Source organism: Pongo abelii, chromosome 15 (assembly GCF_028885655.2).
Source record: "Pongo abelii isolate AG06213 chromosome 15, NHGRI_mPonAbe1-v2.0_pri, whole genome shotgun sequence".
Classification (NCBI taxonomy): Eukaryota; Metazoa; Chordata; class Mammalia; order Primates; family Hominidae; genus Pongo; species Pongo abelii.
Window position 1 is genome coordinate 23,590,478 of NC_072000.2, and position 18,646 is coordinate 23,609,123.

Sequence of the window (18,646 nt, forward strand, 5' to 3'; positions counted from 1 at the left end):
ATAAGTGTATGGGACATTCCATTATCACTGCCACTGATAAAATGCCAAATTCAAAACCCTAACATGACTCAATGGGGTATTCACTGGCATGTGTTTTGAATATTTAATCTTTAAAATGTTCTTGTCTCTTTCTTTGTCTAATTATAGTTGACAGACTAATAATTCCCATTGGTAGAACTCTGCAGAATTCAGGTAGCAGTAAAACCCCAAAGCACATTCTCTATTGCATTAATTTTATTACAAATGAATAGAGATTTCAGAATTTATAATATTCCAACATGAGAATATATATTTAAGGACAAATTCTGAAATAATTAGCTAATCTCCCTTTTATCAGACTGAAAAGAATAGCCACTTGTTTGAGAGAAGCATTTGGCTCCCAGCAAGGTAAAATTTTTTATCATTCTTTATATTTAAATTAAATAGAGAAAAAGAAAAAAAAGAAGAAAAATTATACTATTTGTCTTGGTTATCTGCTGCCTTGAAATTTATGAGAACAGAATTCTGCTGCAGAAACAGAGTAAGGGTGAGTTCTAAATTCAGGTGTTCAGCACTTTTCTCAAATAAACCTGTTTCTCAAATAAACCTCCTACTATCTAATACTTAGTACTATTTTAAAGGTGCTAAAATTTTTAATTCTACTATTATTTTAAAAATAAAAATACCAATTGATTATGAAGATTCACTACCTGGATTTCAATTTGTATATAATACAAACGACTGATTTCATCTTTATCCTAAACCAAAGGTAAAGGGAGGAAGAGTTAAGGAATCACAATCAGTCAAAAAGGGTAGGCTGAGTCTCAGAGACAAACTTCATTGACTTCACAAGTTTGGAAACCTCTGGTTCCACACTCAGTTACATGTGTTTCCTCATCTGCACATCGTCCTTACATCCAGCAATATAAGGCTCAGAGTTAGCAATCCTAAAACAAGAAAGACATGATTCTCAAACATGTCTGAATTAGATAAGAAAACCTTTACTTAGACCCTTCCTAGAACCTCCACGGTTTCTTACTCTGAAATCCACTTAGATTCAAGCAGTTACCATCTCCCTTGGAATTAATCCCAGGGCAGTGACAAAAGATCTACTGACATGGTATCCATTTTTTGCTAGAATGTATTAATCACTGAATGCTTCCTCTCTTCGTTTACACAGATGTGGATTAGCTCCTAACCACCTAATTTGATCATCATATTCCCTCTACCCTGTGAAGTAAAAACAGTGAATATATTATTTCTCTTTAATAGATTCAAAATACAGATATTAAAAGATTAAATGACTTGCCTAAGGTCATTAATTGCATTAAATAACTTGCCTAAGCTTCCTAAAATTGCAGATATGGTAACTCAGCAAGGTAAAATAATTCCCAAACCAGAGATCTATTTTAGAACACCAAAATAACTTGCCTCATTTTTATCAAGATGAGTTAAAAACAGACAAAACATGTGACAAAAGCTGAAGTAATTAACGAGTGATTCAGACTCAGTAAATTTCAAAGAAGATAATATTCAGGAAGTAAGGCTTAGCACTGGGGAGCAAGGAAAGCACTTTAGGTCAGTAGAAAAAGTCATTGGAATGAAATACATAGGAAGCACCTAACTACTGTGCTCACTCTACCTTGGAATAGGTTAAGCAATTTATTATTTCAGAATCAGTAAAGGGTAGGCATTGAATATATTTAAGGAGAATATGTGTAAAGAACAAGGTGAAACATACTTAAGACTGAAAGAATGTAGGCAAATGAGAGAAAGAAGAAAGAGAATGACAAGGAAGAGAGCAAAGAGGGAGGAAAAGCAAGGGATTAGGAAGATAAATTGCAAGAAAAAATTAAAAAGCAAGTAACAGGAACAGAAGCTAAAAGCGAATGTAAAGAAATAATTGTTGTAAATGACTGTATGAAGACAGAATTAGCAGGAAGAGAACATGGATGGATGGGAAATAAGAAAGAAGCAAGATAAAGTGAATGAGAAAGGGTAAGGGAGTGAGCTGCTAGGATGGTGATCAGGTCCCCAGACACTTGGCTTCAGGAGCTGGTCTGAGAGCAGTCTGGAATTGAGTTATCCATAGTGTTGCCTGCAGATGCTTGCTGCTCTGTAGTCTGGAAGGTGTTGTGCGGGACAGTATGGGGACCCTCTCCACTTATGCATCTTCAGTGCCAAAGGAGTGTGTATGTATGTACGTATATGTATGTGTGCATATACATCTATGTATCTATCTATCTATAGATAGATAGATAGATAGACAGATAGATAGATAGATAATCTGTTGAAATAATAAGGTTAGAGATGGTGACCATCATTTAGGTTTCTGTCTTGGCCTACACTGACAATGCCTCTTTGTCTTATCTGACTAGAACAAGAAGTTTGCCCATGTGAGATCCATTGTTTGGTGCTTTTTTTTTTCAGGAACTCATTTTGTACAGAGGAATGCCCATCTAATGCATATGTGTCCTCCACCTCTGTGACGAATACAATTTGAGAATCAACACAACAAAAGGTACATAAATAAGGACAGAGGAAAGAAGAAAAGTGGATTAAAGATGTTGAGTAACATGGAATTTCATCTGTTAGTTAACAGAGAATAGAGGGAAATAGTAGAAAATAAAAGCAAAGGAAGAGTGGGAGAAGCTGAAACTCTCAGGTGCTCCCTGTGTCTTGGAATCCTCAACCTGGAGAAGCATGAGATAACTAACTATAATTGAACATCTGGAATGAACAAAAGGTAGGACTAGGGGAGGGAGCTTCTGACTTAAGTTCTTAACACCAGGTTTCCGTAGGTAGAGCAAGGTATAAATGTGGAAGCCAAGAGGTGTCTAAGTGGGTAAAAAAGAAAAGGAAATGCCTAAACTAATTTGAAGAACACTGAAATACTTTTTCCTATTTTGGTTTTCTTAGATTCACTATGTGTGTATTTATACAAGTGTGAATATGTATTTGGAATGCATAAATATGTGCCCATGTGTTGTAAGTACTTATTCCATAGCATTTGCTGCTAGTTACGAATGTTACTAGTCACATGAAACAAATGTTCTGATGTTTCCTAATGGTCGTACTGTAAAATGCTAATATATTACCTACGTTTCCCCTGAATTTTCTTACGGATTTTTAAGGCTGATTTTTCTTTATTCTTTTCCTCCCTTCTCTCTTTCTAGTTCCTTTTTCTAGGGATGCCATTAGTAATTTCTGTCAAATTTCAATTAGGAATTTATCTCCTCCAGTCCTCCTCCCCCACATTCAGTAGCACTGCTTCAAAAAAAAAAAAGTTACATTGAAATGTAATCAGCATATTATAAAATTCACCATTTAAAGTGTACAAATTCAACGGTTTTAAGTATGTTTACAGAGTTTGTGCAAGCATCAACATGTTATAGCATGTAACAGTACTTCCTTTTTATTGTCACATTGCATGATATTGTATCCACAGCACTTTTGAAAATAAATATTGTATATAGTCAAAAGTCAAGGGTAACATTTGTACATATCACATTATAGCATTTTGTTATAATTAGCAATATTTCATCTTTGAAATCATTCATTCCAATTGAAACATGCATGGTATCATCGTATGTGAGAATTTATTTATAAAATGTTTTATAATAATCTCAACACAATCATTAAAATACAATCACAAATATATATATATATATATATTTTTTTTTTTTTTTTTTGAGACGGAGTCTCGCTCTGTCGCCCAGACTGCAGTACAGTGGTGCGATCTCGGCTCACTGCAAGCTCTGCCTCTTGGGTTCACACCATTCTCCTGCCTCAGCCTCCCAAGTAGCTGGGACTACAAGTGCCAGCACCACGCCCAGCTAATTTTGTTTTTGTATTTTTAGTAGAGACGGGGTTTCACCATGTTAGCCAGGATGGTCTCCATCTCCTGGTGGTACATGTGGAGGCTTGCGATCCACCCTCCCCAGCCTCCCAAAGTGCTGGGATTACAGGCGTGAACAAATACATTTTTAAAAACATAGCTTATAATAATATACAGAGAAGTTCCATTATTTTTATGCATCCCAATGGATTATCTTGTGCACCTCCTTGGGTGAACACATCTAATTTTGGAGATTAGTATACAGACTAAGCCTTAATTCTAGATTTCTCCAACATGAATAGAATACTTATTTAGACAAAGCTATAGCCAGAAAAGGGGGAATATTTAGACATGCAGCATCATATTTACTTAAGTGCCTAAATAAAATATTGCCAATTGATGAGACACTAAATAATTCCCTAAAACATGTAAACTGAGGAATAAATACCTGCTTTCCTCTATCACTTGATAATGAGAGAAAAGAAAACTCATTGCAAGTTTAAAACTTGTCTACAATTGCATTTTTTCATCTCTCAAATGAGTACATCAGATTATATGTTCTGTATGGCCAATTCCAGCTCTACTATATTTTAATTTTATTAGCTGAGATAGTCAAAATCTTTTACATATTCTGATAAATTTTGTATTATGCAAAAATGTTTGTGAAAAGAATATCATTTGGCTCTCACCCTGAGATCTGAAGAAGAAGTAAGTTATAGATATATAGAGAGCAGATGAAACTGAATTAGTATTAACTAGAACTTAAGAACAGATTGTAGAGCAGATTCAGAGTGGTACTCAGCCAAGGCTTTAACTAGGGAATTCCTCTAAGTTAAGAGAAATATACAGATCTTGCCTGCTATCAGTTTGAAGTAAGAATACACAAGAGCACCAAAGCAGAACAATGTGATGGGAATAAGCGAGGAACAAATTTAGAAACCAGTCATATAGGTAACAACCAGGAACCAAGAATTCCATAGGAACTGGTGGCAGAAGCAACGTGAAAGCACTTTATTCTGTGACAGGAAGAAAAGGAACTCAAACCTAGCAACTAATCTAACATTTAGAGACAGTGGACCACCACTAACAGCAACAAAAACAAACAAAACAGACAAACTTGATCATGCTTAAGTCTTGCTTTAATAAGACAACTTCTAATATTCTTCAAGCAAAGTAGCCTGGAATCCTACAGGAGTGAAGTTACCTAGAAGCCTGAGGTTAAATGGGCATGAAAATGTGGCTACAGAAAAACATATTTTATTTTAGTGAGGAATAAAGAGGATGAAGGATAGAAGGGTTAGCTCAGGATACAAGACAGTTATGAGGCATAAGTTGTCTTCAGCTACGGAACATTGGTTGGGACAAATAATGTTCTTATCTGGAGAGGAGACACAAAACAGATGAAAAGGTGGTTATAACAGATAACAATTTGCCCTATTTTATTCTGCAGAGTGAGAAATGATGGAAACAGAGAACCTCACAGTGGTGACAGAATTCATTCTTCTTGGTCTGACCCAGTCTCAAGATGCTCAGCTTCTGGTCTTTGTGCTAGTCTTAATTTTCTACCTTATCATCCTCCCTGGAAATTTCCTCATCATTTTCACCATAAAGTCAGACCCTGGCCTCACAGCCCCCCTCTATTTCTTTCTGGGCAACTTGGCCTTCCTAGATGCATCCTACTCCATCATTGTGGTTCCCAGGATGTTGGTGGACTTCCTCTCTGCGAAGAAGGTAATCTCCTACAGAGGCTGCATCACTCAGCTCTTTTTCTTGCATTTTCTTGGAGCGGGAGAGATGTTCCTTCTCGTTGTGATGGCCTTTGACCGCTACATCGCCATCTGCCGGCCTTTACACTATTCAACCATCATGAACCCTAGAGCCTGCTATGCATTATCGTTGGCTCTGTGGTTTGGGGGCTTTATCCATTCCATTGTACAAGTAGCCCTTATCCTGCACTTGCCTTTCTGTGGCCCAAACCAGCTTGATAACTTCTTCTGTGATGTTCCACAGGTCATCAAGCTGGCCTGCACCGATACCTTTGTGGTGGAGCTTCTGATGGTCTCCAACAGTGGCCTGCTCAGCCTCCTGTGCTTCCTGGGCCTTCTGGCCTCCTATGCAGTCATCCTCTGTTGTATAAGGGAGCGCTCCTCTGAAGGAAACAGCAAGACTATCTCCACATGTACCACCCATATTATCATTGTATTTCTCATGTTTGGACCTGCTATTTTCATCTACACTCGCCCCTTCCAGGCTTTCCCAGCTGACAAGGTAGTTTCTCTTTTCCATACTGTCATCTTTCCTTTGATGAACCCTGTTATTTATACACTTCGCAACCAGGAAGTGAAAGCTTCCATGAGGAAGTTGTTCAGTCAACATATGTTTTGCTGAATAGAAGAATGAGAAAAGCAAGAAAGGAGAAAGACCAGTTGAATTTAGCTAAATCATTTCCTCATTCATGCATTGAATCAGTCAGTCATTTAGCAAGGATTATAATTATTAAGCACTTCCCATTTTCAGGCACTATTCCAGGCATATGAATGAGACAGGTAAGATTCCAGGTCTCCTAGATTTATATTCAAGGGGATAAATACAGGTTATTAAATTTATTCAAGAGGATAAATACAGGTTATTAAATTTTAAAAACAACTATAGTTTCAGAAAGAAATCGTGTTCTGTAGCAAGCAGAAAGTGGTATTATGCTACAGATTATCTGGAGAGGTGGTAATTACCTTACTTTTGGTTGTTAAGTGAGGCCTCGAGTGGTGTTTAGCTGAAACCAAGATGATTTGAAAGAAACAACCATGCAAATATCTGGGGACAGAAATTCTAGGCAAAAAGAGTGACTAGTACAAGAATCCAAAGATCTTATGAGCTTGTTATATTTGATGTCCATAAAAAGGAAGAGAACATCTGTACTGTATTTAGTGAATGTGAAAATGGCAAAAATTGAAGTCAAAGAGTTTGGTAGGGGCAAAATTATGTAGAGCATTTTAGTCGATAAGAAGTTCAATTTATTCAGATTTCAAAAGGAGATTCTTGAAAGGCAATAAGCGGGAGAGTAACTCTCTAATGTTTCCTATTTGACTTAAGGGAAGATACTCAAGATTCTGATTACAGAACTATGAGTAGTAAAATATCATTAAGTGGAAAGTACATGCTGCTAAGTATTTTTTATTTATGTCAACACTTAAAAGATCTAGTTACTTTTTCTAATTTGATAGAGAGAGAAAATTAAAGCTGTTATATTTTATCAGAAACTGAAAAGACAATTTAACTATATATTTCAAAGTTTTGTAGAGATTTATGCTTATTCCTAATGGGTATTTTTTAAATATTAGATAAAAACTTGAGTTCATTTACAAATTATTTCACCCTGAATGCAATGATAATAGTTATATGTAATACAAGTTATTATTTGGTTACAGATAACTAAACCACTCTGATTATTTGAATAAGCATATATAAAGCATTAGATACTTACAAATCATTGAAGAACTATAAGACCAGGCTGTAGACTTGGCTTACTAAAATAAATTTCTAAACATTACCAATAAATTCGTCTATATAAGGAGTAACTGTCCCCACAGCAATTATGAATGTAGGGAACACAGAAATCATTTTTTAACTGCCAGTTCCACGATTACAGCATTTGAACCATCTGCCTGTGATCAGGAAAATACTCAGTATTGCTCTAGTCCTATTAGACATCCCTACACAAAATGGAAACCTTACATTTTGTAATCTCTATTACCACTTCCTTCATTTCATTTTTTAAATTTACTTTTAAAACTATTATTATTATTATTATTATTATTAAAGCCTACAAGCCTACATAACTCAGTGGTCTCTCATCCAAGTATTACCCAGACCCAATCCTGCTTAGCTTCTGAGATCAGACATGATCAGGCACATTCACTTACTTCACTTCTAAATTTAAATCCTTCATAAGTGAATTAGAAGTCCTGAGAATATATCAGAGACTGATTTTAAACCTGGCAATCTATGAATGAGCCAGAGATTGACTGAGTCCTATGAAACCTGAAAATCAGCTTCAACTCCAACAAACCTTTATTCAAATTAAGGCAGGGCTTCTTAACTTTGGCACGATTGGCATTTTGGACAAAATAATTATTTGTTGTAGGAGGCTACCCTGTGCATTGTAGGTTGTTTAGTAGCATTCCTGACCTTTACTTACTAGGTGCCAGCAGCATTTTCTTAGTTGTAACAACCAAAAATATTTCTATATATTGCCAAATGTTCCCTAAAAGGTAAATTTTTTACAATGAGAAACACAGCATTAAGGGGATTTGCTTCTTTTTTTTTTTAATCATTATTATACTTTAAGTTTTAGGGTACATGTGCACAATGTGCAGGTTTGTGACATATGTATACATGTGCCATGTTGGTGTGCTGCACCCATTAACTCGTCATTTATATTAGGTATATCTCCAAATGCTATCCCTCCCCACTCCCCCCACCCCACAACAGTCCCCGGAGTGTGATGTTCCCCTTCCTGTGTCCATGTGTTCTCATTGTTCAACTCCCACCTATGAGTGACAACATGCGGTGTTTGGTTTTTTGTCCTTGCGATAGTTTACTGAGAATGATGGTTTCCAGTTTCATCCATGTCCCTACAAAGGACATGAACTCTTCATTTTTTATGGCTGCATAGTATTCCATGGTGTATATGTGCCACATTTTCTTAATCCAGTCTATCATTGTTGGACATTTGGGTTGGTTCCAAGTCTTTGCTATTGTGAATGGTGCTGCAATAAACATATGTGTGCATATGTCTTTATAGCAGCATGATTTATAATCCTTTGGGTATATACCCAGTAATGGGATGGCTGGGTCAAATGGTATTTCTAGTTCTAGATCCCTGAGGAATCGCCACACTGACTTCCACAATGGTTGAACTAGTTTACAGTCCCACCAACAGTGTAAAAGTGTTCCTATTTCTCCACATCCTCTCCAGCACCTGTTGTTTCCTGACTTTTTAATGATGGCCATTCTAACTGGTGTGAGATGGTATCATTGTGGTTTTGATTTGCATCTCTCTGATGGCCAGTGATGATGAGCATTTTTTCATGTGTTTTTTGGCTGCATAAATGTCTTCTTTTGAGAAGTGTCTGTTCATATCCTTTGCCCACTTTTTGATGGGGTTGTTTGTTTTTTTCTTGTAAATTTGTTGGAGTTCATTGTAGATTCTGGATATTAGCCCTTTGTCAGATGAGTAGGTTGCAAAAATTTTCTCCCATTTTGTAGGTTGCCTGTTCACTCTGATGGTAGTTTCTTTTGCTGTGCAGAAGCTCTTGAGTTTAATTAGATCCCATTTGTCAATTTTGGCTTTTGTTGCCATTGCTTTTGGTGTTTTAGACATGAAGTCCTTGCCCATGCCTATGTCCTGAATGGTATTGCCTAGGTTTTCCTCTAAGGTTTTTATGGTTTTAGGTCTAACTTGTAAGTCTTTAATCCATCTTGAATTAATTTTTGTGTAAGTTGTAAGGAAGGGATCCAGTTTCAGCTTTCTACATATGGCTAGCCAGTTTTCCCAGCACCATTTATTAAATAGGGAATCCTTTCCCCATTGTTTGTTTTTCTCAGGTTTGTCAAAGATCAGATGGTTGTAGATATGTGGCATTATTTCTGAGGGCTCTGTTCTGTTCCATTGATCTATATCTCTGTTTTGGTACCAGTACCATGCTGTTTTGGTTACTGTAGCCTTGTAGTATAGTTTGAAGTCAGGTAGCATGATGCCTCCAGCTTTGTTCTTTTGGCTTAGGATTGACTTGGCGATGCGGGCTCTTTTTTGGTTCCATATGAACTTTAAGGGGATTTACTTCTATGTCCATCTTGTAATGAGGTGTGTGAACTTTCTTTGCAGGAAGTAACGTGAACTGGAGCCTATACAACCTGTAATTTTTAATAAACAATATCCATAATTTAATAAAAATCATAAGAAACACCAGAAGAGTGAAAAAAAATTTCAAAATAAAGAAAAAAAATAAATAATTGGAATATAATCAGAGTCCACCCAGAGTATGAAAGTGAATAACAGTAACATTATAATAACCATAACTACTATGTTCAAGACAGTAGAAGAAAAGTTGTAATAAATAGATAAAAGGATAGCAAATTTCACCAGACAATTAGAATCCATAAAGAGAAGTAAATGAAAATTGTAGAACTAAAAAATTTTGAAATTAAAAATTCATTAGATGAGTTTAAAATCAGATTAAACACAGGAGAAGAATACAGAGTGTGCTGGAAGTTAAATCAATACAAATACTAAAATTAAAAATGCAAATAGGAAAAATGGAAAAATACAAGAAAAAATATTAGAGATGTGTAAGATGCAGTGAAATCTCGTATATATATATATATATTTCAATTACATATATATGTAATTATATATGTAATTGAAGTCCAAGTGGATAGGCAAACAAGAGAATGAGAAAGGTGAAATATTTGAGGAAAGAATTACCAATAACTTTTAAATCCTGATAAAAGACAACAAGCCACAGGAAAAAAATACACTGCAAACCACAAGCAGAATAAACAACAATGAAAAAGATCTAAACACATCAACATGTGACAATAAAAATTAAAAACAGAGAATCTTAGCAGCTGGGATGAGAGACTGTCCTTTAGTTTAAAGGGAACTGATAAATTTCTTCATAAAAGAAACAACGGAAGCCAGAGAAAAATGGAAAAACATCTTTAAATTGATGAAAGAAGATAATATCAACCTAAATGTCTATATGAGATAAAGTAAATCATTTAAGTAAAGATGAGATAAAGACATCTTATGACAAACAAAAATGAGAGAATCTGTTGACTAAGAACTTCTAATAAATAAATATTAATAGCAGTTCTTCAAATAAAAGAATCCTGGAGAAAAACACTAAATTAAAGGAAAAAATAAAGAAGTAGACTGGCAAATAAGTTGGCATATGTAAATAAGTATACACTGAATATTGACTATACAAGCAATAGTATGATGTCTTATGTAATTTGCTATAGATAGATACATATATACACATATATAAGAATATTAGAAGTTTGTCTTTCTGTACCTGGCTTATTTCACTTGACATAATGACCTCCAATTCCATCTATGCTTTGGCAAATAATAGGATCTCATTCTCTTTTATGGCTGAATGGCACTCCATTGTGTATAAGTACCATATTTTCTTTATCCATTTGTCTGTTAACAGACACTTAGGTTGCTTCCAAATATTGGCAACTGTGAATAGTACTGCAATAAATATGGGAGTGGAGATATCTTTTGATATACTGATTTTTTTTCTCTTTAGGGTATATACTTAGGAGTCGGATTGCTGAACTGCAAGGTAACTCTACTTGTAGTTCTTTGAGGAACCATCAAACTGTTCTCCATAGAGGCTGCACTAATTTACATTCCCATCAACAGTGTTCTCCACATCCCCACGAATATTTGTTATTTGATTTTCATTTCTCTGATGATCAATGATGTTGCATACCTTTTCATATACCTGTTTGCCATTTTTATGCCTTCTTTTGAGAAATGTCTATTCAAATGTTTTGCCCATATTTTGATTGGATTAATAGACTTTTTCCTATAGAGTTGTTTGAGCTCCTTGTATATTCTGGTTTTTAATCCCTTGTCAGATGGGCACTTTGCATATGTTTTCTCCCGTTCTCTGGTTCAATCCTGATAGGTTGTATGTGTCTAGGAATTTATTCATTTCTTCTAGATTTTCCAATTTATTAGCATATAGTTGCTCACAGCAGCCATTAATGATCCTTTGAATGTCTGTAGTATCAGTTATAATGTCTTCTTTTTCATCTCTAATTTGAATTATTTCAGTCTTCTCTTTGTTAATCTGGCTAAAGATTTGTTGATTTTGTTTATCTTTTCAAAAAAGTCAACTTTTTGTTTCATTCATTTTTTGTATTGTTTTCTTCATTTCAATTTCATTTATTTCTGCTCTACTCTTTATTATTTCTTTTCTTTTGCTAATTTTGGTTTTGGCTTGCTCTTGCCTTTCTAGTTCTTTAAGATTAATCATTAGTTGCTTATTTGAAGATTTTTTTCGTTTTGATGGAAGCATTTGCAGTTATAAACTTCCCTCTTTGTTCTGCTTTTGCTATATCCCATAGGTTTTGGGATATAACAACCTATATCCCATAGGTTGTTTTTAATTTATCATTTGTTTTAAGGAATTTCTCAATTTCCTTCTTAATTTCTTCACTGACCCACTAGTCATTCAGGAGCATATTGTTGTATTTCTTCCAACTTGGAGCTCCACTCCATCTCTAGTGGCCATCTTCCTGAGTTGTCATGGCCAATCAGATGCTGAAGCAAATGCTTTTAAAGTATCAAGGTTACACTGGTGCAGCCCTAGTTTTAAGGAGATTGGGAATTTTTACTGGACCTCACCTCTACAGCATCTATCCTCATGAATCAACTGATAACTTGCCTCATCACCATGGATCCTCAGCAGCAAAGGCTGTATTTGAAGATATTCTAGGCCAGATATGGGGAAAGAGGAAGCAAAGAAGATGGTGAATGAAGCCACTGCAGCTGGCTTCTTCAACAACCTGGGCTCTGGAAGCCACATTGATCTCAGCATTATAGGAAAGAGCAAGGTAGATTTTCTTGGCCCATTCACAGTGCCCAAAAAGAAGGGGACTAGATTTGGCAGGTACAGGTGTGAGAAAAGGGACCACTGCAGTCCTCACCAAAGAAGCCACTACTTTTTTGAGGCGCTGGAAGAAAGCCCAACCAATGGACACTTTCTGAATGGTGTCAGTGGGTGGCCGGCTATTGCTGTAGAAGATGGCAGCCATTGGAGGCCCTCCTGCAAGACATTTATTTGGCTATGTTTGCTGAATGAAACTCAATAAAAAATGAAAACAAAAGAAAAGAATGAATAAAACCTAGTATTTATTTTATAGCACAACAGGATAAATATAGAGCTTATCCACTGCTGGTGGGAATGTAAACTAGTTCAGCGAATGTGAAAAGCACTTTGGCGACTTCTCAAAGTTAAAACAGAATTACCATTTGACTCAGAAATCCCATTATTGGGTATATACCCAAAGGAATATAAATTGTCCTACCATAATGACACAAGCATGCACGTGTTCTTCACTGCACTATTCAAAATAGCAAAGACATGAAATCAACCTAATCTCCCATCAATGGTACAATAGATAAAGAAAATATGGTACATATATACCATGGAATATTATGCAGCCATAAAAAGGAATGAGATCATGTCCTTTGCAGCAACCTGAATGGAGCTGGAGGCCATTATCCTAAGCAAACAAATGCAGGAACAGAAAACCAAATGCTTACAAGTGGAAATACAAATACTCACTTCTAAGTGGAAGCTAAACATTAAGTACATATGGACACAAAGAATGGAACAACAGACCTTAGGGTCTACTTGAGGATGGAGGGTGGGAGGAGGGTAAAGACAGAAAAACTACCTACCAGGTACTATGCTTATTACCTGGGTGATGAAATAATTTGCACACCAAATCCCCATGTCATGCAATTTACCTACATAGCAAACCTGCACATGTACCCCTGAATCTAAAATAATAATAATTATACATTTTAAAATAACTAAAAAAGTATAATTGGATTGTTTATGACACAAAGAATAAGTTCTTGAGGAGATATATAAGCCATTTTCCATGATGTGATTATTGCATATTGCATGTATGTAACAAAGCATCTCATGTGCCATATTAATACATGCACCTACTGTGTACCCACAAAAATTAAAAATAAAAAAGTTCTTAAAGTAAAATAAAATGAATTTTATAAAAATTAGGTGGAAAATATGAAAATCATTATATCAATGTGAATTGAGAGTCTGGGTAATAATCTAACAATCTGGGCTGAATAAATCTTTCTCAGAGAAGGAAGATCCAGGTATGTTTAAATTGTTCCGCTATACTGATTGGACCAAATGATTTTATTTGAATGATCACGTAACATAGAGAAAGTAGCTTAGTTCCTTTGATGGATGAAATTATTTTTAAGAAGAATAAATAATAGGAATACAAAGATAAAATGCTTGATTCATGGCTTGAAACATAATAGTATGTTACCATATCAATGTTATCATTGCACTTGTTAAGAATTATAGGGAGGAAAACATGAGAAAATTTAAGTTCCCTATGATAACAGTCCAAAAATGGTCAAATATTTACACACTCATTAAGCAGTAAAGATCAGGAGAGAAATAGTTTTGCTGAGCACTGTATCTTTGCCAGATCCATGTGCACTTGCAAATGAACTTACTTGCATACTTCACAGAAACACAAAAGACCCAGATGCTAAAGTTGAGATAGAGTGATTGTGTTATTGTAAGAGTATAAAGCACAGTGAAGGAGTAGACTTACAGCTATGGATGAGAAGTATGAAGATTTCCATCTTCAAATTCTATTACCTTTTGAAAGAAACAGGTTTTCATGCTACTCTGAATAATGCTTTCAAATATAATGGTTAGAATATAAGCCACTTATGACTAAATGCTTATACTAGTGATATTAACTATGCATAGAAAAGTGCATGTAATTAAATCTTCACTATGATACTAGATATTATATTTTTAAAATTTAAGCAGTGTGATTAAAAGGTTAAAATGTACAGAAAATATCACATATATTTGATTTTTCCCAAGATAATTTATATTAGGTTTGAATCTAGGCTCTGATAAAGACAAGAAAAGACATGGTGAGTAGCAACACATCTGGAATGAGACTTGGAAAATAGAGCAACCATTAGCCAAACAGAGGAGGCACTGAACTAAGTACATTTATGCATATTGTGCACTGACCTTTTCCCTTGAAATATGTGTATATTTTCTTTTGATTGTATTTAGCTTCACTGAGTCCACGTCAGTCAGTAACACAGAATTTGTGGCTTATATCCATACTGGAAAAAGTCAAATGAACATTAAATAAAATTATTGTGAGGAAACTAAGTTTAAAGAAGACAAGTAACCCACAGACATTCCACTGGTCAAACAAAACATCATACTTTTTCTTTTTCTTTTTTTTTTTTAAGTTTGGATTAGCAAAGTACAATGATTCATCTCATTCCTTACACCTCTTTGGGACAGAAAAGTGAAACAATACTGTAATGATCAACTTACTACATCCTAGTTTTAACAGGATCATTATACAAAGTGTATTTTAACCTGCATTTTTTTCACTTAGAAGAATGAGCATTTTCTACATTCTTAAACAGTTTTCTCAAACATCATTTTATTCGTTGTGCAATATTACATCCTAGGATATTCTATAATTTCAGAAAGTAAGTGCAAATTGTAGAATATTTAAACTGCTTCATTTTTTAAATTTGTGTAGCTTTTATATTTTATTTTTATTGATATATGATAGTTGTACATATTTATACCATACATGTGATATTTTGATTGCATACAGTGTGTAGTAACTAAAACAGGGTAATTTAGATATCCACTACTTCAAACATTTTTCATTTATTTGTGTTGGAAACATTCCAAATCCTCTCTTCTATTTGGAAAAATACTGTAAATTAATGTTAACTATAGTTGCCCTAGAAATATACTATAAATTAATGTTAATTATAGAACTTATTCCTTCTATCTAACTGCATTTTTGTATCCATGAGCCAACGTCTCTTTACACCCCCTGACCCACTATGCTTTCCACCCTATGGTAACCAGCATTCCACTCTCTACCTCCATGAAATCAACTTTTTTATCTCCCACTTATAAGTGAGAATTTATTATATTTATCTTTCTGTGCCTGGCCTATATCGTCTAACATAATGACCTCCAGTTTCATCCATGTTGCTGCCAATGACAGGACATTATTATTTTTATGGCTGAATAATATTCCATTGTGTAGGTTTACCACATTATCCATTTTTATATACACAGTAATGTTACCATGAAGATTTTATAACACATGCATAATCATTTCCTTGCAATAGTTATGAGAGCTGAAAGATCTGTCTCAAAAGTTCTGCACATTTTAAAGTTATTTTTTCTTTTATTTAACTTTTATTTTAAGTTCAGGGGTACATCTGCAGGTTTGTTATATAGGTAAACTTGTGTCACGGAGGTTTGTTATATTGATTATTTCATCATCCAGGTATTAAGCTTAGAACCCATTACTTATTTTTCCTGATCCTCTCCCTCATCCCGTCCTCCATCCTTTGATAAGCCCCATTGTCTGTTGTTCCCCTCTACGTCTGTGTCATTTAGCTCCCACTTACAAGTGAGAACATATGGTATGTAGTTTTCTGTTCCTGCATTAGTTTGCTAAGGATAATAGCCTCCAGCTCCATCCATATTTCTGCAAAGGAGTATTTATATTTCCACTCATAAGTATTGGTTTTCTATTCCTGTGTTAGTTTGCTTAGGATAATGGCTTCCAGCTCTATTCAGGTTGCTGCAAAGGATATGATATCATTCTTTTTTTATGGCTGCATTGTATTTCATGGAGTATATGTACCACATTTTCTTTATCCAGTCTCCCATTGATGGCATTTAGGTTGAATCTATGTCTTTGCTATTGTGAATAGTGCTGCAATGAACATACGCATGCAGGTGCCTTTATGGTGGAACAATTTGTATTCCTTTGGGTATATACCCAGTAATGGGATTGCTGGGTTAAATGGTAGCTCTATGCTTACATCTCTGAGGAACTGCCACACTGTTTTCCACAAAGGTTGCACTAATTTACACTTCACTGGTACAAAAACAGATGCATAGACCAATGGAACAGAATAGAGAGCCCAGAAATATGGCTGCACACCTACAATAATCTCATCTTTGATGAAGTTGATAAAAGCAATGGGGAAAGGATTCCTATTCAATAAATGGTGCTGGGATAACTTGCTAGCCATATGCAGAAGATTGAAACTGGACCTCTTCCTTACACCATATACAAAAATTAACTCAAGATGTATTAAAGACTCAAATGTAAAACCAAAAACTATAAAAACTCTGGAAGACAATCAGGCAATACCATTCGGGACATAGGAACAAGCAAATATTTCATGAGAAAGACACCAAAAGCAAAAATTGACAAATGGGATCTAATAAAACTAAGAGCTTCTGCACAAAAGAAACTATCAAGAGAGTAAACAGCCAACCCACAGAATTGGAGAACATTTTTACAAACTATATCTGACAAAGGTCTAATATCCACATCTATAAGAAATATAAACAAAGTTACAAGAAAAAAATAACCCCATTAAAAATTGGGCAAATGACATGAACAGACACTTTTCAAAAGAAGACATACATGTGGCCAACAAATATATGAAAAAAAAAAATTCAACTTCACTGATCATTAGAGAAATGCAAATCAAAACCACAATGAGATACCATCTCTCACCAGTCAGATGGCTATTATTAAAAAGTAAAAAAATAACAGATACTGGCAAGGTTGTGGAGAAAAAGGAATGCTTCTACAAAGTTTTTGAAAGACAGACAACTGAAAACATTTTAGAGCCTAAGATACTTTTAGAAGAGAACAGGTACAAAAAGGTGACCAAGTGACATGAGCATTTGAGAGCAAACAGTGTGGCAGGCACCTAGAGTAAATAATATGTAATAAGAAAGAAAACACTACTTAAAAAGAGGTGAACTATTCTTCAGAGAGAAAGTTTTAGACAGCAATTTGTCAAATACCCTGTATCTCATATTTATATTTGAGTTAATAAAAGTTAAAATCAAATTAGCTAATAAATAACAAAACCCTGAAATGGGGCTAGAATAATGGATCCATAAACAGTGATAATAGATACATTAATAATAGATTCATTAAGTACTGGGCCTGAGAGACCACGGAAAGTTTGAGCTCAACCACCTTATTTTACCAATGAAGAAACTGAACCCAGAGGAAAAGATAAGTCAGCCATTGGAGAAAATGCTGGTTCCAGTATCAGTCTGCCATCTTCATTTCAACATTCTTTTCAAACATCATGCTGATCCTTTTTTAAAAAAAAAATTTATTTTAGGTTCAGGGGTACATGCACAGATTCATGATACAGGTAAACTTGGGGATTTGTTGTACAGACAATGTTGTGACCCAGATACTAAGCCTAGTACCCAGTAGTTATTTTTTCCTGCTCCTCTCCCTACTCCCACCCTACTCCTACCCTCTGGTAGGCCCCAGTGTCTGCGGTTCCCCACTTTGTGTGCAGATGTTTGCCTTAAGTTCATAGAATTCAGAGAAGGATAGAGATCGTGGCTATCAATATGACCTCTCTTGGTTCATATTAAGTAATTAGAGTGACATTTCTAGACTGTGGGCTCCGATTATCACTAGATCAGTGTTATTTCCATGAATATGAATGTAGGTCTGTTGAAGACTATAGCTAATGTATGAATTACAAAACCAAGTTTACTCGAAGTATACAATTTTATAAAGACAAGTGAGATGCGACATGGGAGCTAAAAGCAGAAAGCAAGATATTTAGATGTCACGAGAAATGTCACTCGTACTCACAGTGTATTTCTTGCTTCCTCTAGAATATGTGGTCAAGGTTAGAATGTGATGGGGCTAGTCAGTGTCTCGAAATATTGATTCCTGCTACTTAAACACAGCTGCCTTTGCCACTTATGGACCTTGTAAAAGCATTTCTAGAAATGTGGGTTTCTGCCACAGCAAGCCATGGGTAATGACAGTCACATTAGAGAACAGTCATCTCTGCCAGAAAGCTCTGGAAGTTCAGGAGGGAAACTACAGCAGTCTCTTTCACTGCAAACTTTACTGCATCACTTATCCAGACCAGTTTTATATCTGCTGGATCACAGCTCCTTCAAAACC

At 35.2% G+C, this 18,646-nt stretch overlaps 1 protein-coding gene and 1 pseudogene across 1 annotated transcript; both read left to right on the plus strand.

Moving 5' to 3' along the window:
• Positions 1 to 316: 316 nt before the first annotated feature.
• LOC134759947 (olfactory receptor 4N5) lies at positions 317 to 7,014 on the plus strand. Its single transcript, XM_063715309.1, has 3 exons — positions 317 to 387; positions 2,358 to 2,725; positions 5,268 to 7,014. The coding sequence occupies exon 3, from the start codon at positions 5,276 to 5,278 to the stop codon at positions 6,203 to 6,205; it is 930 nt and encodes a 309-aa protein (XP_063571379.1). The 5' UTR covers positions 317 to 387; positions 2,358 to 2,725; positions 5,268 to 5,275; the 3' UTR covers positions 6,206 to 7,014.
• A 1,057-nt stretch (positions 7,015 to 8,071) lies between these two features.
• LOC134760123 (proteasome subunit beta type-7-like) lies at positions 8,072 to 12,602 on the plus strand (annotated as a pseudogene).
• The last annotated feature ends 6,044 nt before the right edge of the window (positions 12,603 to 18,646 follow it).